The 23688-nt window shown below is 38.3% G+C and overlaps 1 protein-coding gene across 2 annotated transcripts in view; it reads right to left on the minus strand.

Moving 5' to 3' along the window:
* The window catches only part of nrp2a (neuropilin 2a), a 75884-nt gene extending 52580 nt beyond the window's left edge, over positions 1–23304 (minus strand). For both annotated transcript variants that reach the window (XM_081361653.1, XM_081361654.1), the window contains exons 1-3: positions 22520–23304; positions 13525–13702; positions 2491–2672 (exon numbers count right to left, since the gene is read on the minus strand). In XM_081361653.1, coding sequence (XP_081217779.1) covers positions 2491–2672; positions 13525–13702; positions 22520–22592 — 433 coding nt within the window. In that variant the 5' untranslated portion in view covers positions 22593–23304. The remainder of the gene's footprint in view (positions 1–2490; positions 2673–13524; positions 13703–22519) is intronic.
* Positions 23305–23688: the final 384 nt, after the last annotated feature.

Genomic DNA, 23688 nt, shown 5'->3' on the forward strand with positions numbered 1-23688 from the left:
CTGAAATGACATGTGATCAAAAAAACACATTTACAAGTCATAAATCTACCGTCTTCACTCCATCGCTCTACACCCACACATGCTATATTAGCATCCCAAAAGAAAAACGCATATCATGCCTTTATTAAAAGATGTTCTTGGGCTGTCTCTGGTTAGTGTAAAATGAGATTGTGGGCTTATCACGTGAGTCATACTACTAGAGTTAGCAACTGTATCTGTGGTAACAGTACCTGAGGGCAATGGTGATGATTTCAGCAATTACTGAGGTGAGGTGAAGGCTTAGAGATAGAATAACTCTGCTGTTTTTCCCATCAGCCACGATGAAGCCACGGTGCTTATGTTACCAGGCTAATCATCGCTGTTGCAAAACAACATTAATCGCTGCACTCCCATGAGTGTAAAGGCTAGAGCAATATTTTTGATGGAACGCTGTAGTGCTAGTTAATGGTGTTTGCCAAGACAAATAACACTATTACTTTTGCTTATACTTACCTAAATGTAATCCCATTGACTTACATTAAAGAAGGGACCTGAGCCATATCTACAGTCCACAATATTATAGAGACTAAAGGGTGGTATATATACACATATATATATTTATATTAATATATGTATATGTGTGTGTGTGTGTGTGTGTGTGTGTGTGTGTGTGTGTGTATGAAGAGTTCAGATGCAAAAGCCTCTAAGTGCCATCTGAAATTTTCTTCTAGAATGATCATATTTATCAAGCTTGTATGTTTAAGTTCAGTAATTTCACTTAAATGCCAATGAAAATTACCTATTAATTGTCATTTTAGTGAAATTACTGAACTTAAATATACAAGCTTGATAAAAATGATCATTCTAGAAGAAAATTTCAGATGGCACTTAGAGGCTTTTGCATCTGAACTCTTCATATATATATATATATATATATATATATATATATATATATATATATATATATATATATATATATATATACATATACTCTAGAGCTGGGTATATATTTAAGAATTGATTTATATTTATATTTAAATTATGTATATTTATATATAATATAAATTATGTATAAATATATATACAGTATATACATGCAAATATTTCTTAAATATATACAGGCATATGTGTGTATTTATATATACAAAATAATTATATACAGTACACACACATATATTATGCAAACGCAAACTTTTATTTTGGATGCGATTAATCGCAATTAATCTTTGCAATTAATCTTTGTGTTTAAAAATATACACACACATATATAATATATATATATATATATATATATATATATATATATAAAGGTGGTTATAGGTGTTCAATTAAAAGTGGTCTGACCTTAGCCTGTAAAAAAAATACCTAACTAAATGCCTTGTTAGTATACTTCTAGCTAGTACAGTAAAATCCCTACAGATGGCTCCAAATGGCTCCAAAGTCCACAGACACAATTTGCCAGTGCACTCCAAACTCGAATTCCCCAAGGACAAGAGATCAGAGTCCAATTAAGAGGGCATTCCTGGCATGCTCACGGGGGGATGAAAAGAGTTAAGCGTCGCCCCTCCCCGCCTTTCCTCTAAACTCAGTTTATTTTATTTTCTTCTCTCCCTTGATGTTTAATTGGTCTGGGAGCTTTTCGGAAACTTTGAGGGAACATTTAAGAATCAGCGTGTCTGACGGCCTTGCAGCAGGACGGAGGAGCCGCGACCTTCTGGAACCGCGAGTTAAAGGTCGCAGGAGGTCATTCCGCTAACGAGATTTACAGCGTAACAAGAGCACCTCCAAAATCAACCTGAGCCACTCGTGACCCTCAAAAACCAGCCTGCTCCAATCAACCATCAATCAAAGAGCAAGACCGAGTGAGGCTTCACACATAAACACCAAGATCACTGAGCGACAAAAGAAAACAGCTAAAGGAAATGTGTTGCTTGTCTTCACATCTGGAGAGACAGTGACCCAAAAAAAGAATGGCTTATGCGAAATGTTCCAAACGTTTCTTAAGAAATATTGCCTCGTTGAAAGGATAATCTGGATTCATTGTTTTTCAAAATGCACAATCAAAACATTTGCAGAATTCTTGTCAGCAGGACCCTCACAACACATCTACAGCAGACACAACTGACACTGAAAGTGTGTAAGCTGCATGTCACCACAGAATGTTCTCAAATGAGCTGGAAGCTTCATGCCAAACTTCAAAAATAGTAAAAAAAAACACAAATGTTTTAAAAAAATCTGAAATCCATTTGTCTTCAAAATGTAATTTAAATTGGTGTTTATAAATTTGAAAATATTTTTTTTTACAAAATGTTATATATAAAATAGCCATAATTTAGTGTCCCATAGACATGGCATAAGAAAGTCTGAGCACCTGAGAAAGGAAATAAAGGATGGGAATGCTTGAGGTGTTCAATGTTAGGATTGGAATAGAACATTTTCCTTGGAAAAAAGTGTTCCTGAAATTATCCATTTCCTTAACCACATAGGAGCAGCAGGATTGAGCTCGCTCACCAGTCTTGTAGATCTCGTAGCGCAGGGAGAATCCGGCACCCTGGTGCGCATAATCAGACACAAACTTGATGTGGATGACGGGACCGGAGGAAATGATGGCAGGAGGAGCGATGTTACTGCAGTGCTTTCCCAGCAGCTCCGCGGACTCAGAATTTCCATCTCGGATCTCAATGAAGTCATACCTAAAAGCAGAAAACAGTGCAAATTCTCAATATGAACTCAAATATTTCTTCCAAGACCAAATGATCTGAGCTGCTATCCACATTTATTTTATAGCTCGGTACTTTTATGGTGTGTCGAGTCAACAGTTGTCTATTTGTATTTCTCCTATAATGAAAAATCTCTTATTTCTCCTAATGCAAAGTACTGTAAAATATCTACATCAGATAAAGTTGATATTGAAGCATAACTGAGATATCCATTATTAAGCCTCCTACACAATAAAAGAGCAACCTTTGAGCAATAAAGGTTCCTCTGGAACGGACAAACATTAAAAACCCAATGAAGTGCGATGCAATATCTTCCGCTGGGATGAGTAACTGTGAAGGAATTGCAAGGAGTTGTTTTAATTTGAGCTGAGGTGACCTTTGACCCTCAGTGGACTGCTGCCTTATCACAACAAACACACATTTTTTCATGTCACTTCAGAGACAGACTGAAGGAGCTGAGACAATGACCACCTGTCCAGCAAAAATAATCCCTTAATGTCCGTTGCCCTCTTCTGCCAAAACACTTCACACACAATGTCTAAATGAGGCAAAAGACTCCCAAAAATCCAGCCGGCTGTCTGCATGAGAGCTTCCTTATAATAAATCTGGCCATAGAGAGGCATGAGTCAGACTTCTTCTCACACCTCAGGAATGCTTGCCCCATTTAACCCCTAAACAAGAACAAGATCCCTGTGAACACACGCCATCATTCCCAACCTAACTGCTTCAGAGCACAACATGCTGACCAGACTTCCTCTGTACTGAGAAAATGAATTTATGCAGCTTTAAAACAAACTCAGTCTTTGCAGGAGGCAAATGAGTTCCTTCAAAATCCTGCAAGTTTAGATTTAACTCTTAAAAATAAAACTTCACATCAATTAAGATGATTTTGGTGCCAATTGAATCCCAATCAAATGATTCTTTTGAAACAATTCAAATAAATGATTCAGTCAAACCGATATAAATCACGGCTGAAGGCTCATGGTGTCACAACATCCAACTTAAAAAAAAAAAGAGTGACTGAATCAGGTTTATTTATTTATTTATGAACCGAACTGCAAGCATTAATCAATTCAGTAAATTAATGAGAATTTGAAATGTAACTTTAAATCTCTAGTTCTTTACATCATTGCACTTGTGCTTTAAAGTAGCCAAAAAACTCATGAAATTGTTCAGAAACTCAAAAACACAATGATGTGAATGAAAGTGTCTGAGCTTTTTTCCTACAAAACCACAAAAGAATGAAGACGTTTTGTTTTGCTGTTTTTAATCTTTCCTTGTCGATCTGCACTGAGTTATCCATGGTTAAGCCACATAACTGCTGGCTCCACGTCACTCAGGGAGTGTGTGTGTGTGTGTGTGTGTGTGTGTGTAAACCTGACACGGCCCCGGGCCCCTCAGAATGACATAGAGAGGCAGGTGTCTCTGACTCTTCATTTCTCTGGACCCCCCTGGCCGACCGCACACTTGGTGACTTCAGGTACAGCGAAGTATATTTAGACCTAAGATGTCTAAACAACATATACATTCACTAGAACGCGTACATATCTATGTACAGCATCTGAATACATAAGAGATGCACAAGAGTTTTATAATATATACATGTTATAAACACTGTCTGAACCAAATATCACAATCAAATTGTACAAAGTCTTTTGTTCAACATCACACACATAGATAAATACATATAAATCATAAATCTAATTAGAAGTACGATCAACTAACCCTAATCTTACCTTAACACTTTAAAAAACTTTTTTTGTTGCATTTTTAAAGGGTTAGTTCACCAAAAAATGAAAATTATGCCAGTAATTACTCACCCTCATGTTGTTCCAACCCCGTAAGACTTTCGTTCATCTTCAGAACACAAATTAAGATATTTTTGATGAAATCTGAGGGCTGGATCACTCCTCCATAGGCTTATGGACACTATAACTTGCTGGCCCAGAAAATGTAATAAAGACATTTTTAATATAGTCCAAGTGACTCCAGTGGCTCAATCTTAAGTTTATAAAGCGACGAGAATACTTTTTGTGCGCAAAAAACAAACAAAAATAACAACTTTATTCCACTTTTCATTTCCTTCTCTCTGGGCCTCGAGTCTTTTTACGTAGTGTTTAAGCGTAGCGCGTCTGTGTTTCACGTCACCACTTAGGCTCACTATTGGGCGACTCTGGTCATGTGTGTGATACGTGGTGACGTGAAACACAGACGCGCTACGCTATTACATTACGTAAAAAAGACTCGAGGTCCAGAGAGTAGAAAATGAAAAGTGGAATAAAGTCGTTATTTTTGTTTGTTTTTGCGCACAAAAAGTATTCTCGTCGCTTTATAAACTTAAGATTGAGCCACTGGAGTCACTTGGACTATATTAACAATGTCTTTAATACATTTTCTGGGCCAGCAAGTTATAGTGTCCATAAGCCTATGGAGGAGTGATCCAGCTCTCAGATTTCATCAAAAATATCTTAATTTGTGTTCTGAAGATGAACGAAAGTCTTACGGGGTTGGAACAACATGAGGGTGAGGAATTACTGACAGAATTTTCATTTTTGGGTGAACTAACCCTTTAAGGGGAAAAAAAACTTTACAGTAACAATTTTCTGAGTGTGTGAGAGTGAGACAATTAACATTTACAAATAATTTTTAACCTTGAGAACACCCCTTGACTAGATGAAATAGGTTAAAAATATTTTTTCATGCTTTTGATAATATTATTCAAATTTTTATGGAAAAACGCATTATTTACTTCATTTAGGAGTCATTTCTTACTTTGAGAACACCCTAGATAGGTGAAATAAGTAAAACATGATACAGTCTCTCAATATTTTTCAACCTTTTGATAATAGTATCATACATGTGTGTGTTTTTCTGTTTTTCACTAAATTAACATAAGGAAGATTATTTAATAATTTTCTATATGCATCAATATAACAATATATAGTAAAATATAAACAGCAATATAAAGCAACATATATTTTAATGAATTATTTAAATTTATTAAAGTGTAGACCTAGAATTTTTAAGGGATGGCAGTTTTAATAAACCTGAACTGAAGTGATTCACATGAATGAATTGAACTTTTGCTTCTAAAGTTTCAATCATAGATTAGCAGGAAAAGGGATAAATAGACTAATGACGGCAACTTTAGGAAACTTAATGGCTCAAAATCAGTAAAACAAAATCATCTCGGCTCAAAATTAGTAAGATAAAAATCATCTCGGTGTTTGAGAATGTTTCGTACATATCACCCCTCTCCCCGGACGACTTTTGGGAACAAGCTTTCTAAAGTACAGCTATAGTGAGGAAAGCCACACACACACACACACACACACACACACACACACACACACACACACACACACACACACACACACACACACACACACGCACACACACACGCACACACACGCACACACACACACACACACACACACACAAACAAACTCTCACTCACTCTCTTTCTGTGTCCATCTCGCCTCAAACACTAGAAAAGCTGGGGTGAAGGCTTGTAAACTGTGTGCAAAGGTAATTAGGTTGTAATTGATTTTGTAGGGGCTCTTGGTTCCTGGATTAGCAGTGACAAGTGAGTGTGTCAAATGTGGATATTGACCATCTCTAGACGCCTCCACTTGGCTCCGGTGCATTTTGAGACACGCTTGAGAGTGAAAACAAACCAGGATGCCCATTGATCAACAAAAGTGCCTGGATCACTTATTTACCTTGCAAAAAATAATGCCTCAAATCAAGTGTATATATCAATTTTACAGCAATTGTGACTGAATTTAAGAAGCCTTTTCTCATTATCACAGCAATATAACGTTGTTTTATAGGCGTACAGCTCAAATTGTTTACCGCAGTGCAATAGAGCTGTGATTATGCATGCTAATTATGCACGATTCAATGGTTATTCAGGTGCAACAGGAGGCAATGAAAACTCCCTAGACAGTGGTATGTCTGTAAGTGTGCGCAGGGAAGAGAGGCTTGACATGAGGAGGGCAAAGGCCCTGTGTCCCTGTCTCATGTTCAGACATGTCTTCTTCTCCAATCTCACTTTCTGTCTCCTCTCCCCTCCAGCCTCTTCACTGCTAATTGCTTTTCACACCTACGGTGTTTTTCAAGCATTTTTTCCAGGCCTGCACAGTCCCCTGAGGTGTCACTAGCAGCCCTAAAGAGCAGTTTGTCTGGAGAAATACACAGACAGACAGATACACTGAGGTACGGATGCTACTATCCTTGTTTGTCTTGTGCATATACAGTACTACAGCGTGTTTGTATCCCACCAGTGATCAAATAAAAAAAAGAGAGATGTGCCTTGGTGACACTGGGCGTAACATAAGCCTAAACCCCATTAATCTCTGAACCGCCTGAAACCGACTACCTACACAATAAACAACACTCCAGCATGTGTTCCTTAAATCATAAGACCCTCCGGCTTGGAAAAAGTCACCGTCAAATCTTATATTTGGCTCAGGCGTCCATTGCACAAAGAAATATGTGAGTAATATTATGTATAATGGACACTACTATGATAGCATGTTCTTCTATAATGTATATAATGCTATAATGTACTTTATAGCACCATAAATATATACAGACAGACAGATAGGTGGATGAACGGACAGACAGACAGACAGACAGATAGATAGACAGACAGACAGACAGACAGACAGACAGACAGACAGACAGACAGACAGACAGACAGACAGACAGACAGACAGACAGACAGACAGACAGATAGATAGATAGATAGATAGATAGATAGATAGATAGATAGATAGATAGATAGATAGATAGATAGATAGATAGATAGATAGATAGATAGATAGATAGATGCTATCAGCTATTATGATAGGCTGCTTGGCATATCTTTATTAAGAAGACGCCCAGTAGCTCTCTCTTTCTCGAACTCAGCTCAGTGGCTTTCAGAATATAATTCATTCTGACACAAAATCACATTGGCTTTTCAATATAAAAAAAAAAACACAATGGCCACTCATTTGAATTCTGCCATGCTTTTAAGCCAGCAGCCACAGGACGTGCTCCAGGACGGCTCGTCAACTGGCCAAGACACTAAAATTGAAATTAAATAATGCTGAGAGTCTGCATGGAAAGCTGCACGCTTGGCCCCCGGGGGGGGTTTCCTAATAAGTTATAAGTGCCTGTGAAATATTAAATAGATGCTGGGGAAGGTTCCCAAGGGGAAGGGAGGGTTGCCATCTTCAATCCGGTCGGGAAACAAATAGCATGGCTGTCCGATACAGCGCTGACATTTACAGATGACTGGGGTAGACCTCAGGAGCCTGAGGCTTTCATAAACAGCACTGAAACTGGCTATCAAGCAACATTTGTGCGTGTGTTTTTTTCCCCTCAAAACTCACACCTTTAGAAAAGAGAATTTTCTGACGTTCCGGGTTTCAGTATGTTCCCGTCAAAACGTGCCGGCTCCCAATTCCCATTATGTTGCCATTAAAAGCCTTAGGCCTTATCAGAATGCATTAGGTCCTTTTTTTCCCATCAACGATATTAAAACTTTTTCTGGGGAAAATTGGCTTCTCTGGGCATAAAGATACTTTTTTTTTTAAATCTTTGAATTCCCAAATGTGTCACTTTATACTGCTCCAGATTGATTGCATTTTTTGAGCTATCAATATCTTGATACACTCCGGGGTTGCTGATATATTTCCAATGCCCTAAAAACATCACTGAAATTGCTGTGTCCTAAAAAAACATTATTGACCTATTTGAATAGTTATCAAGCATATGAAATCATCATCAAGCTCTACTAAGACAAGCCTTTACTAACTGTGATGCATAGATGTTTAAAGACTATTGACATGCAGAAAATGTATTAACTGTGGCCAGTTATTGGACAAAGGAATAAGGTATGCCAATTGCCAGTAATGCTGACAAACACATAGTTGCATATCCAAGTAAGCTGTGGCATGACATGAACTGATATGCAATCATAGGTTTATGTAGCATATATTAGGTATGAAATTAGGTATATCAGATTGTAGGAGCTGGAAACAATTCATAATGTTTGTTGATAAATTACTGATTTAAGAATAGCCATTATTATACTGTTCATTGTAACTGTGGTGTTTTTATTTATATGACGCTCGTTTTGTGCATATGACCTGTGTGGCCTTTGGTTCGCTGGTTTTTGACCTTCTTGACCATGACCTCACTCTTCTGAACGTGCTGGGTCCATTGATTCTTCATTAAGGGCAAAGGACATGCATTGATCCTTTGTCCCTAAGGAAAAGTGGAAATAGGGTGATATCATGCTTGCAATTTAGAAATGCTGATGCTGCTCAATAGCTTAGCACCTCAACATCTGCAAATATCGCTGCATAGTAAACGCGAGAACTTTCATCACTAGAGTGAAGCGTAGACTCCCTTGAGTAATGCAGACTTCATCGCTCACATCTGCCTCACTCTTACCAGTAATTCTTCTAGATTCCCTCCTCAGCCCAAATACTGTCTCTTTGTCAATATTTTATGTCTGAGAGGTGATTCTGAATCCGATCTGGTTTCGATTTAAGCTCTTCCACTGCAGTACAGCATTTAAATCCTTCTACAACAATTTACTTTACCCTCTGCATGCATTACATGAACTCAGTGTTTAGCATTCAGAAGGAACCTGCTGTTTGCATATTAATGTGTTAGGGTGAGAAAATATAATGGAGATCTATTCGGAGAATGATAATGAGACAAATGGGTGGACTGGACTAACAGAAGAATAGGGTGGACTGGACTAACAGAAGAATAGACAGACAGACAGACAGACAGACAGACAGACGGATGGATGGATGGATGGATGGATGGATGGATGGATGGATGGATGGATGGATGGATGGATGGATGGATGGATGGATGGATGGATGGATGGATGGATGGATGGATGGATGGATGGATGGACGGACATCTCCTCTGACCTCACCACACTTTTTCTTTCATTTCAAAGGAGAAGAGTATCACATTAAAGATATGGCCAGATATTTCATTTGCCATTTTTATTGCATCTATCTCAGATCAATCTGCTCATAGCCCTCCAGGTAAAAGCCATCTGGCTTTGCTACTGGAATAAAAATTGCCTGTTGAAGTACCCCTTGAAAAATGTCGTCAATACCACACCTATCCTAACTACATCATGTGAGCCACAAGATGCTTTTTAGAAGCACATTAGTTAGTATGGTTTAGGGCACAAGAAGCTGCTTTGACCTTGTCTAGAGTAAATTTTGCAAGCTAAGCTAAACCGAGGCAGCTCCTCCGAGCAACGGAGACTCCGAGCCAGCACTCATGAGCACAAGGTGAATTTAAATGTGTGTGTGAGTGTTTGCCATCTAAAAGACGGAGCCAGGCCTTTCAATCATACATTGTCTAAATGTGCTGACGATGACTCATTGTATATATAGCAAAATACAGATGGAGGAGATGGACACTAGAAGTGGACCATTAGAAAGAGACATGTTTCGCGAAGCACAGTACCGTAAAGCATCTGACACCTCTTCAGATTTTCCATCACTCATTTCTTGCCACTTTCCTTGCACTCTTTCAGTGGAACAGAGTAATGAGGGTTAAGAATGAGCGTGGTACATGGACAGTGTGTATTTTGTGCTACCGTAATCTCTCAAACCACAACTACAAAAGCTCAATTTCAGCCCACTACTGAACTGACAGCAAATAAAAACATTCCCTGCTAATATCTATCAACCTTAGACGGACTTTACGCTCTCAGAACAAATGTGCAAACATTGTACCATTAGGGGTACAACAGTTTGTCACTGGGACAATACCCTCAAAAGGACACTTATTTACCCCATAAAGGTTCATAGTAGTACCTCAAGGATACATATTACACTATTTTAAGACAATATGCACCTTTTAGGGGTAGATGAGGTACAATTTAGCCCTTTCAAGTGTACTACCCCAGTGACAAGCAGTAGTACACCTAATAAAAATTTTAAACATAGTTTCTGATAGTGTATGATGCACACTGCTCACACAAAAAGGCAAGAGCTTTCCCAAAACGTCAAACTTTAATCTGATGTGCTGGTTTTACTCAATATCCAGGGTGGGCAGGTTTATATCAGTTTGTAAGGAAATGAGACTTCCAATGAACTACTTGCTTGATTTGGGATGTTATTGGCATTGAATCAGTGAAATTTATTCAAGAGTTTTGTTTCAGACACTTGCAAGTAAACAAGATATGCCTACGGACATTTGCACATTATCTTTACACCAGACTACTAAGATCTGAAGCATCCGCACTGAAGGTTGGTACCTGTTGGTTATCTTAGTCAACAGTCTCTGTTACTCATGTTGCCTCCAATCGGCAACTCTGAAATGGCTAAATGAGCTGGATGTTTTACTGCAGGGGTGTCCAATTCTGCTATTGTATGGCCATCTTCCAGCAGAGTGTAGCTCCAACCCTAATTAAACCATCTGAACCAACCAATCAAGGCCTTCAAGATCACTAGGAGCTAAACTTTGCAGGAAAGTGGCAATCCAACAGCAGGACTGAACACTCCTGTTTTACTGTAGATCATGCAAGAGATTATCAATACTAACTCATTCACAGAATTATGGGCAACCACCTTTACATTTCTTGGCACTTTTGCATGTTCTGGAGTCTAACCAGGCATGTATTTCAAGGTATTCCTTCTCTGAAACCTCTGTATACTCCTTCTCATTTAGGAAGCCTAATCTGAACAACAAATACAGCCAGAGTGGAGCTGTCCAACCTGATGAAGCCACCCAAGCAGGGAAAGAGATTGAACATTTGTACACAGCAAAAGCAGAATGTTTATTTGGGGAGGGAAGGGGGCATTAGCCTGAGCTGTATCAGCAGAGCAGATCAACCACTGAGGTGTGTATTTTTGGTGTCTGTCCTTTTCTCTGTATCTATTCCCCCTTCTCCCAATGTCTCTTGACTGTTTGGAGACATCTCCAAATGTGCCACAAAGCATAAAGCAATGAATTTCTTGCTTGCTTACATAAACATAAATGAGGACTTGGCACATGGCACAATTTAAAATGGTGCCTGTCTCTTCACAGCTGGTTGTTTTTTAGGGGAATCCTACAGATGTAACTGAGATACGCCCTCCCCCACTGCTGCTATACAAATTGGCGGCCCATGGGGATGCCACAGTGGGTTTAAACCACTCATAAAGGAAAGTGCTTAAAAACAACATTCATTTCACACCAGCAGGGACAATGCAGCCCTGAAGAAGACAGATAGTTATTTCAGACAATAAATTCACAGACAGTAATTTAGACTAATGTATCCAAAGTGCAAGACCATTTGTCACTAGTCTATTAGAGAGACCTAATGGAATAGTTCACCCAAAAATGAAAATTCTGTCATTGTTTTCTCAGTCTCATGTTAATTCAAAACTGAGGGTAAGAATCTCCCTTTCAATTTCCCAGAAGAAGAAAGTCAAACAGGTTTGGAACAGCATAATGGTAAGTAAATGATGACAGGATTTCCATTTTCAGGTGAACTATCCCTTTAATGATGTACACCTTGTAGGGCTGAACGATTAATCGCAACAAAATGCATGTTATTAAATGTTGTCTTTTGGAAAGATGTTTGACGTGTGTTGTTTTTTCAAATGCATGTTATAAGTGACTCAAACTCACAGTGCTTTCAGAGTGAGCCGCGTTTACTGAGCCATACATCAATGACAAACTGTGCATAAAAAATAATCGCAGCATTTACAATTTTAAAATCGCGATAAGCCATCTCGATTTAAGTGAGATTACATGGAAAGTGCGATTAATCGTTCAGCCCTAACACCTTGTCCAGATTTGTCATGACTTTGGGGAATAGATTGCCACATTGCGATCTACTCAACTTTGTTTCATTGCTAGCTGTCACTATTCTTATTGCAAGTGTGATTGGCCATTTACAGTTCTACACCCTATTAAAAATTCAGAACCTGAATTCACTTTGTGAATTTGTTGATGAACAGAATATATCTTGCCATCTGTACAACAGTAAAACGTTAGAAATGTATTAAACAAACAGCTTGTAGGAAAAGGGTGTCTAATCCTGCTCTTTGGAGTGCCAATGTCCTGTTGAGTTTAGCTCCAACCTGCCCCAACACATTCTCCTAAATGTTTCTAGCAACCCTGAACACCTTGATTAACTGGTTAGGGTGTGATTAATTAGAACTGGACCTAAACGCTGCAGGGTAATGGGCCTCCAAAACCAGGATTGACCCCTGTTTTAGGATACCTAAGGGTAAAAGAAACGGACATTGGTAGAACTGATTTACTGGTCATAATGTGAGAAGTGAGAGCCTGCGGATGAACATAATTAATTTTACAGTTGAGGAGAAACAGTTCCACAAAAAGCATTCTAGACGACCCCCTTTCCCAGTGACAGCTGCACTGCATCCCTGCATAAGCCCTTTAGGCTCGCTCTGAACCCTATCATATCTCTCTTAACGCCATTCCTCTTTTCACTAAGTTCCACCTTCCCCTCCTACTCTTCAAGTCGCCTTTTTCTCTTAAAGTCTTCATACTACATATCTCTGTTTTCCACATTCTCCCTTCCCCTTCCCCCTGACTCACATCTTTCTCTCTCATCCGATAAATTAAGTATATTCCACATCTACCTCTTTCACACCCTCTTTTCCCTTATCTTCCACTTTCACATCATCAACCATTCAACACACAGGACAGGGTTTGCAAATGCTCCATTGGAGGTAAATTAATTGCACACACATCCTTATCGTTCGTCATTCTGTAGGACTACTGCTTAATTTCCCCCTTTTTTCAATCAAATTTCCTTTATCCCACACATTCTTCTCACCTGCAATCCAGTCGTTCCAGCTCAAAGTGGGGGTTGAAGTTGAGCACGATGCGCTGGGAGGATTCGGGTGCGCTGATCACCCACTGGCAGCTCTGATGGGGCGGGTATTCCAGAGGGTATCCTGGAGAAGTGATGTAACCGGCATCGCTGGCATCCAGGTGGCCTCCACATGTCTCAGCTAAGACAAATGGGAAAGAGACACACAGAAAGAAAGTGAGGTGAGGTAGTGTTTCAGATAAGTTAGTCATTAGCCACATATACTTAACGCTAATTTGGCCAAGCAGAGTGGCGTGAACGCAAGGCAAATTAAATACATAAATCACAAGCGCTACCATATCCCTGAGGGAGCACTGCATGGCTAAGAGGACTACTTAAGTTGTCAAAACACACAAGAGACAAAATCACTGCTTTATGAAGTTAAACTTAAATTTCCTTCATTAATATAAGTTCCTATGCAACAAACTAATGCATGTTAAATGATGTCACCAAGGTCTCTTGAAAATAGGCGACATCACATTATAGAAGTAAAACTGTTTGGGAATGCTGACTTAAAGCTAAAATAATATCTCCCTAATGGTATTGCTGTGCGGATACTGTATATCTACAATAAATAGAGTTTTAATTTGACAATTTGTAACATTTACCTTATTCCAATTACCTTATTTTCTGTCAACCTTTCTCCACAATGCTAATAGAAGCATTCAATACATTTATGATGCTCGCTACAAAATATTATAGTCTACCATAGCCAACTCTAAGACAGGAAGTGACATGCAGGGCTCTTCTCTGGAGGTTCAAGGGTCATCCCCAAAGCTGCAATAGGATCCAGCATAACAAAGCCTTCTTCTATCACCCCACCCAATGTGCTTTCCCTGCTATCTTCACCGAACACTCCTTCCACATGCTAGTGTTCATTCTATCATGCGCAACAGTCCTTTTTTTTGCCGCCCTCACACATAGCGGATATCATTCTGGTCATTATTATTCTAAATGGAGCTAAGATTAGGAGACAGAAATACTTTCTGGTCTTTCACCATGACAACGGTGTGATGAGGGGTTTTTAAGCATATACCAGCCAAACGACAACTGAGGAATTAGCAGACAGGTCATTCCTACTAAGCAGCACATTTGCACGTAACCTTCATTGAACATTTGACAATTTGTAAATAAATGAGTTTGCTTTTATCAGAACATACCAATTATATTCATTTTAAATGAGTTCACACTTTAAGATTGAACTGATGATGCCTTATTTGTCATGTCTCTGTGTAATATTCTCCTCTAAAATTAAAAACTAGGAACATACTAATTAAACATTGTTAGCAATGTATTCATTATTATAGCTATTTGTTAACTACATTTAAATGTTGTTTAAAATTGGTGATCAATTCATAGGTTATTCATGTGTGTCCTCATGCACTTCTTTAGTCTTCAGTAAAAACTCTTTAACCTACAAAAGCCAGTTCCTGAATGTTGGGAATACAGCAGCTTAAGAACATGCCTAAATCATTCCAAATTACAGGAATCAGTTTGATAATATCAACATTTTAAAAACAGATGGTCTACACACATGCACCCATATCTATCTATCTATCTATCTTTCCTCTATCTATCATCTATCTATCTATCTATCTATCTATCTATCTATCTATCTATCTATCTATCTATCTATCTATCTATCTATCTATCTATCTATCTATCTATCTATCTATCTATCTATCTATCTATCTATCTATCTATCTATCTATCCATCCATATATAAGCTGAGCTTGAACTGAGCATATTTTATTTTTCATACAATAGAAGCATATTCATTACAGAGTTAAAAGGTACTGCATAAAGTGAATGACATTGAGAACATGGTTGCACATGATTATTACCATCAATCACATAAGAAGACAAGCCTGAAGATTATATTTTCTGTATGATAAAAAAATATACGTACACCTCCACAAAAGGTGAGTGGAACTCACTAACACACTTATGTTTAGAAGGATACATCGCAGCACACATCGGAAAGGGAAAGTGGGAATAGTGCAGGTTCAGAGAGGAAGAGGGTGGTTTGATTGACAGTTCTGGGTCTGATGTTGGCTTCTGCAAATACATAGATAAACTCGACTGTCTAGCTAGCGTTAGGAAAACTCTTCCTTCTCTCTGACTGAACAAACTTCACGGCTACTTCATCCTTACCCCACAACGAGCTGGTGAAAGCTAAAAGCTTAAAAGAAAGGTAAAAGCTACCAAATACCAAATCTATACAAAACAAATCTATACGAATCTATACAGCCTCTGATATTAAAGCAACACAGGAATAGAGATGAAGAGAGAATCAAAATTCAAATGAGACTCAGTAAAAATTAGACACAGAGAGACTCATAACCCCCAAATGCACAACTCCAGAACCCTCAATATCTAAGAATTTTCATAAAACTTGTGAAATTGCCCTTCAAAAGCGAGCTGCAGGGCATCCTAGAACCACATTTAAGATCTTCAGCGCTATGCATTGGTGTGGTGGAAAATCTTGAGACAAGGAGTTGACTATCGCCTCAAGCCAAGACTCCCATCCGTGCTGATGTGCCAGTCATAAGAGACTGAATAAAAGCTGTAAGGATGGTTGGCGCTTCTTTCAAGTGTTGACATTTCCATTGCTATTATGTCTCTTTAAAAGGTACACTTAAAATGAGGTGGCATTTAAGGCAACAACCGAATCCTTCTAACCCTTTCAACTATATCATCTGAAGGGGAAAAGCTAGCCAAGCACACACACACACTGACATACTCATGAACAAAAAAATCACAATTGTATACAATTAGGCTATCTATCTATCTATCTATCTATCTATCTATCTATCTATCTATCTATCTATCTATCTATCTATCTATCTATCTATCTATCTATCTATCTATCTATCTATCTATCTATCTATCTATCTATCTATCGTAGTGGATTTTTCCCTAAACCTGACTATCTAGCATCTGCAAATCGACACTTAATAAATAAATCTGGCGTCTTCCAATCAACACTTAATAACCTTTATACTCTAGTTCTCTGCGTCTTCCGTCGACAACTGGCCGAGTCTCTTACTCTAACTTATTTGCTTCCCTAAACCTCCCTAATAACAAGATTCTAATAGACTTTCTAGTTTCATTTCCCAAACTATGTTATTTATACACGCACACACTAAAAGTCACAAGTTTTCCATTGGTTTTGTACAGTACATCCTGTTCAAATATTAGATGTTAAATAAGGTTAGATGTTAGAAACATGGTTAGTTTAATATACAGTTTAAACGACACTATCTATCTATCTATACATCCATCTATATAGCATACACAAAATTAAGCTGATTTTGAAAACCATTACAGTAAAGCAGCAAAGGCAGTTTAGAAAATAAATGTAAAATAAATGTTAATATGATGTTAAATACTTTACCATTTAAATAACTTTTTTTTTTCATTAGATTAATGAGTATTGGGGGGTTGTTGTTATAGTGATCATGAAAATAATGTCACAATAGGAGAAAAATGGTTCTAACAATAGACTTCATTGCCTTTCTTTTTTTTTTTTTTTATGAAGATGACTTGACAATTCCCTTCCAGCCCTCCTCCTATGAATTCCTCACCTCATCTCGGTATTATTACCCAATATATTACAGGAACACAAAAGGACAGACAGATAGCAATCATTCTAGCATTTTCATTCAGTCTGCATGTATTCTCTGGCTGTGTCTATCGCTCTATTGTGTGTTTTCAGGGAAGAGGGTCTTGAGGATAAATCCATGAGGGGGGATTTTGCGTGCTCTGCACTTTTTTTAGACAGATCTGTCCTTTCATGTAAGGAGACAGAAGGGGAGAGGGGCTACAGACAGCCTCGAGAAGAGATTTCAGACCTGGTTTCTGGAATGAACAAAGAATATTAAACATTTTAAATGGTTTGTTCATCCCAAAAACCATAAACATGATCCATATGACTTGTACAACATCTTTTTTTGTGAGGAACACACTGAAAAAAAGTCATTAACAGTAAGCTGTGACTGGATCACTGGCTTAGTGAGTCTTTGTAAACATTTCAGACCTGAATTAACCGATTCATTCGAAAGATCTGACTGAATGATTTGTTCATAATGCACATCGCCACTTCTCTCACAAAGTTCAAACTTAATCAATCCGAGAGAGGCGTAGCCATGTCCGATTTGTGAACAAATCCTTCTTTTGAGTCGTATCTTTTCAGTTAATCCAGTTTACAACACCGGTCTGAATATTTTGCTCACAGATCGGACTGATTCAGTTCTAAGGTTCAATTCACTGACTCGGTGATCCAGTTATGGATCACTAGAGGAAAGGATTAATAGTAAATAATGACTCATTTTCAGCCTGAAAGACCAACATGTTTTGAACGACAAAGATAATAATAATTGATAGATTTTTCATTGTTTTAGTCTAACCCTTTCATAAAATGAGGTTCTAGTTGATGCATTTAAAAGAGTCAAAATGCAGAAAAACAAAAAAGGACCTAAATGAACAGCTCCCTAAATACAAATCGCTAATTCGCTATGTGTGTGTGTGTGTGCCCAGATGTTTTTTGTTCATCTCTGCTGGTTTTAATTTCTATTAATGGAATCATCGCTGTGCTGAGCTGTCACCGCTGCGATAAGTTGCATCCATGTAGAGAGGCCATATATCTCCATCTTGCTCTCTCGCTCTTTTTCTCTCCGTTTCTCTTTCCATCCTTCCATTCGCACCTTAATTAAAAAGTGCTGTCACCCGCGGTGAGGAAATCAGCACCGATCCATTCATCCTTACCAAAGCTCTCTCTTTCTCTTGCTCACTCGCACTCTTTCTCGTTCTCTTTCTCACAAGTTTCATTGCTACCATTTTCATTTTATTCTTCACACACAGCTTTCATATAGCTTCAAATGACATGAAATCTAACAGACTTAAAGTCTTATTGGCCTTTTTCATTGTACTTTTATGGTCTACTTTTTTCATATAGGCTTGTAAAAACATGAAGGTGAGTAAATGATGACAGAATTTTCATTTTTGAGAGAATCCCTTTAAAGAACTTTCCCTTTTTCATTTTCATTGCTGAAACTTCCTGACTTCACTTTTTGGAACAGATTCCACATCACTTTAAACCTTCTATATTCTTTAGAAGAGCTACAGAACTTTATAAACAGCACTGTAAAGCACAAAACCAACAATTATCCCAGAAATATATAGTGTAAAATACATCAATATTCAATAAATAGTTGCAGAAACAAAGAACTACAATTGCTAAATGATCATGGAATTCCAATGCAGTCACATGAGTACATGCATTTTACAAAGACTCAGATTGTACAGATTTTATAATACACTCCAGTCACCAATTCCCGGTGAACATCTGATCATGCATCATGAATTTTACATTTACTGTTCACCAAAACTTCTGCGGTGTCCTAATTTACAAACATCAATGTGTCACATTCTCTGTCTTCCCTCTTACACCCACACACATGCTCCACTAAAAGCTCAAAATGACACTAACTAGGAGGGGCCATTTCAATTATTTATGCTATATTTTTAATTCCTCCTCAATTCAAGCAATCCAGGGAATTCTCAGCACCCACTGCCTCTGCAGGGATTGATCCGGTCGTGGTTTCCTGGCCCCAAATGCAAATTTTTGACCTTCTTTTCCGAGCAGAGACTGCTAGCTTCTGCATAGATTAGTACCTCTTCTATTCATGAACACCAGAAAAATAGGATGAAACAGCATACACAACCACTTTGGGTGTTGCAGATGAAAAGACGATGTCTGTACGTGTGAGTAGATACGTGCGTGCATCTTTCAGTCTATTTGCAGGAACGCTGAGGAGAACTAAGTGCTTTGTTTGTTCAAATGAAGTATTTATATGTGTCTTTTCATCCTTTAATCAGGTGTGTCAAGCTAAACAGTGGACATAAAAAGCTGTCCTAGAGGTAAAGGAAAGCTGCTAACATACAGTAGGGTGAATATCACCATCACTAATGCTAAGAATTGATCTAAATAAACCCTTAACCCTAAAAACGTTGCACTGTTTGCGCTACATACGCAGGCGATACCTCAAACTGTGCAACTTGGAGAAGCATGCCATTGCTTTTCTAAGACATCAGACTTGGGATGTTTGCCTGGAGTGTGATCAAATTGGCAAAAACACCCCATAGAGGTACCAGAATATCATAGAGACTTGGAGGTTGGCTCTTTTTCTTAAGTGACTACCAAAAACATCCAAGCAAAAACATATAGCAAACACCCATTACACCCTAGCATCACTCAAAAGAGTAAAAATGCAGTTTAATATGCTCTCTGCCACTTTCCTCCCTCTAAAAACACCAGCTAAACTCCTAAAACTTAAAATACACTGCAAAATGCATCAGTGCAATCCTCCTGAACCTTTTCCCTTTTAAACAAGACTTTTCTAGGGTAAACATGAGGTAAACTCACTGGAAGGACTCTTAGTAAAGGTTCCAGATTTGAGGGCAGTGTTTGACAAGATGTAAATAAGAGGTGTGGTGGGGAGGTACAAATGAGAGGCAAGTGAAAATAGTGCTTTTGATCATCAAAGAAAACAAGCCATTGCTAAGACACTGTTAACATATGGACTGTCTGATATCATTCTATGTGGGTCAACGTGTCATTTTTTTGGCCAGGACAGAAACTGAGAGGGGCCCCTAAAGGCATGGACCTCAAACAAGAGATTTTGTGTCTTTGTTGTCCATAATTCAGCGTATTGTGTTGCTCTTGTTGCGGTCGGTGCTGCTCTGGGAGGGGGCGTTTCAGATGTACCTGCGAGACGGATGCATGTGTGCAGTTTCAGGCATTGGTCCAAATGGGTTTTTTAACTTCTGACCTTGAAATATTGCCATTGTCTGCATGAGAAATAAGCTCACGAATCAAAACTGTTTACATGAATTCCCCCCCAAATAAATATGAACATAATTATCAAATTGTTTCAAGTGATTGCAGAAAATAAACAACATTGTAAAACACCTTCTCTATTCATCTGCTCTTCACACTACTTTTTACTTACTTTTCAATTTATGAGCTCCATTTTAAAATGCGTACGCTTTAAAGCGTAAGCCACTTTAAATAGGTTATTCCTTCGTAGAAATAGCATTTGCAATGCCATAAGCCAGCTGCTTTTGGGTGAAAGTTTGTAAAGCTATTAAGAGCAATAATGCAACGTGGAGAGTACAAGTCAAGCCACAATGTCATCCATATTCAAAGTAAGACTATAGGGTTCATTCATCTGCAGCAGCAACTTTCCTTTATTTGAAGACCTTTCACTTATTAAGCTGCTTCATCATTTTTTTTAACCTGTTGGCCTAAAACTTGCACTGTAAATACAGCATATTCTTTGAGATGACTAGGACAGATGACAGTTTAATAGGTCGTTGTACATGGTAGTGCCCACTTACACAAAACATCATTAAGATGTATATCGTCACAGACAGTATCTCATAAGGTTTTGAGTCAAAAGACCAATTAGCCTAATCAAATGCTTAATTTCTCTTTTAGTAGCAGTTAACGTTAAAATTAACGATGCATTGTTGACATCTCCCGAGAAAACTTGGACGCATTGTGTTGTTGCATACTTATCACTTTTGCTTATTTAACAGATTCTAATGAACCATTGTTTTGCTATTCCGGGAGAAATAGGCGAACCACATAGTAGCCTAATGAACAAATGCGCGATAGGCTACATGTTTCGTACGCGCGTGCTTAAGTCCGCTCGCGCCTTGACTCTGTTTTCCAGTGAAAGCTCTATGAAGACCAACAATGACCGTTTCAAAACGTCCTCAACGACTGTTCACTATTCAACGGTGAGGAACCAAATATACAAAGACCTTTTTAATTAGCCTAAAGTAAATTTCATCTGCTGATGTTCTTCTCGCGCAAACCTAAAATATATATATTTTAGTACAAATAAAACCATCAACAAGACACACTAGCTCGTAATAGTGATTATATTTGTGCCTTAAAGATAGTTTTGTCGTTTTCTCGTATTTACAATGGCGAATATTCGCTTTTGCCACGATAACGGGACTGAATAGTTTAGTGACAAAACTATATGGCATTGCCTTTTAAAACACTGGCTATAAAACACTTGCTCAGTTTCATACTATAGTATAGCTTACCCTCCTATAGACTATATAATAGCTACAATATAAAGAAGCACAAAAACTTCACCTAACAGTTGAATACCCAAAATCACTTACGCTAAACTCGTAACGCGACGTAGTGATATATATATATATATATATATATATATATATATATATATATATATATATATATTTTTTTTAGGTTGCAGTGAACATGGCTAGATTTCACTTTGTGATTTCTGCTTTTCCCTTTTAAAAAATGTATTTATATCGTTCTTTTTGCAATATAGGCTAAATACCCATTTGCTATTTGTTTCCTTAATGCATACATTACGGTATTTAGAGCTGCATTATGATGTATTTGGGAAACTTAAAAAAAAAAAGTTATCATGTGACATCAGGCTTTAAAAGCCTTTATTTTAATTTTTTTAGTCAAACTTACTTTTTATGATTATAAATGAACTAATTACCGGCCAGTTTGGTCTGGAAGTCTAAGTTGTCCAGCTTCCTAAGTCCGTCTCGGTTTCATCTTTAGACATGAACATTGTGGAAAAAAATAGGTAATATGTCTCAGCAAAACGTTTATTTTAAGGATACCAGTAAACAGTGCGAGGGAGCGCAGGTCTACATGGCTCAAATGATCTGTACCATTCATTTGCCCTTTGTTAGATATAAAGCTGTTCTAAGTCTTCACTAAATAAAACCAGAAGCTCTCCTTTTCTCAGCGTGGTTTGCCCGGACAGCAGAAACACACGTTCGCTTCGCCAGGAGAGAAATCTGTTTGCCATTTGCGGATAGCCTCACAGGATGGGAATTCAGACACACAGATACCGTTATGAAAGTTAAAGAAAAAAGAAAAAGACAAACTTACTTTCTTTTGCGCTGACTTTCAGAACGAAGCAAAAGATAAATGCAATCCCTTGGTGAGATATCCAGAAATCCATCTTTCCAAAATGTGCTGCCTTGAAGAAGTGACCTGTGTTCAACTAGTGATCTTCTTCAGGGAACAAATGTCGATAATTCAGACTAGGAAAAGAAAACAAAATAAGCCTTTTTGTCTTTATAATGCTCAGAATGTCCAATTCAAATGCAGTTCTGTTGAGCCCATTGCGCACAGCAAATGCAAACTGTGCATGACATGATCTGTGTCATGTATTGATAAAAAGTCATGCCTTGTCATAAAACAGCCTGTTTTAAAATAAATCAGAGGTCTTCAGCTGTATTCCGTTATAAAGCAGTCACGGATTTGCGTGCGTTATGGCGCTCCATTGCCTTATTGGTCTCCGATGGGTTGATAGAGGTTTCCGCAGGGATTTGTCCCTTAATCGTCTGCTTAAAACACGCTGCCCTCCGGACACAGCTTAAGTGTTCTGATATCTTCTTGCTCTCGTAACTCATTCGATCACACTCAGAAGGCACCAAGTTTTGTCCAAACTGGCAGACAGGAGTGGGATTGGTGTTGCGCACAGAAGCGTGTTGAAGCGCACTGGTGTGCTCGCGCAGAGCTGTGGCAGCAGCGCGTGTGGATGTATGTGCTCGAGAGCGCGAGTGAGTATGTGTGTAATAGCATTTCTGAGCGGCGCAGCTATCGCATTACACTGAGCTTTCTTGGCCCGCCTCCCCTCTGTCACTGATTAGAGAACATCTCTCTCTCTCTCTCTCTCTCTCTAAAAGTTCGGTTCATTTCAGAGAATCAGTTCGTTTCAATGAACGGATCCATTGAATTGGAGTTACCTCAGAGGTCCCGCGTGGCATTTTATCAGCCTATATTATTATTATTTTTATTATTATCATGGTAGTAGCTAAATACAGAGGAATTCAGTGATTCAAATGATTTTTTTTTTTATATATTCGTTTGTGAATCATCTCTCTTTAGGCTTGTTCGACATCATGGAGCGCTGCGCAGACCGAAGCAGCAGTGCATGAAGCAGTGCATGCTGGTTAGAAATGTTGTCCGACTTGCGCAGAGAGCAGACGGCTGACTCAGCCAGCGTAGTTTCTCCTGAGCTCTGATAATAACACAGCTGTTCCCTGATTGGC

This window comes from Scardinius erythrophthalmus (genome assembly GCF_964197995.2).
Source record: "Scardinius erythrophthalmus genome assembly, chromosome: 3".
NCBI classification, from domain to species: Eukaryota; Metazoa; Chordata; class Actinopteri; order Cypriniformes; family Leuciscidae; genus Scardinius; species Scardinius erythrophthalmus.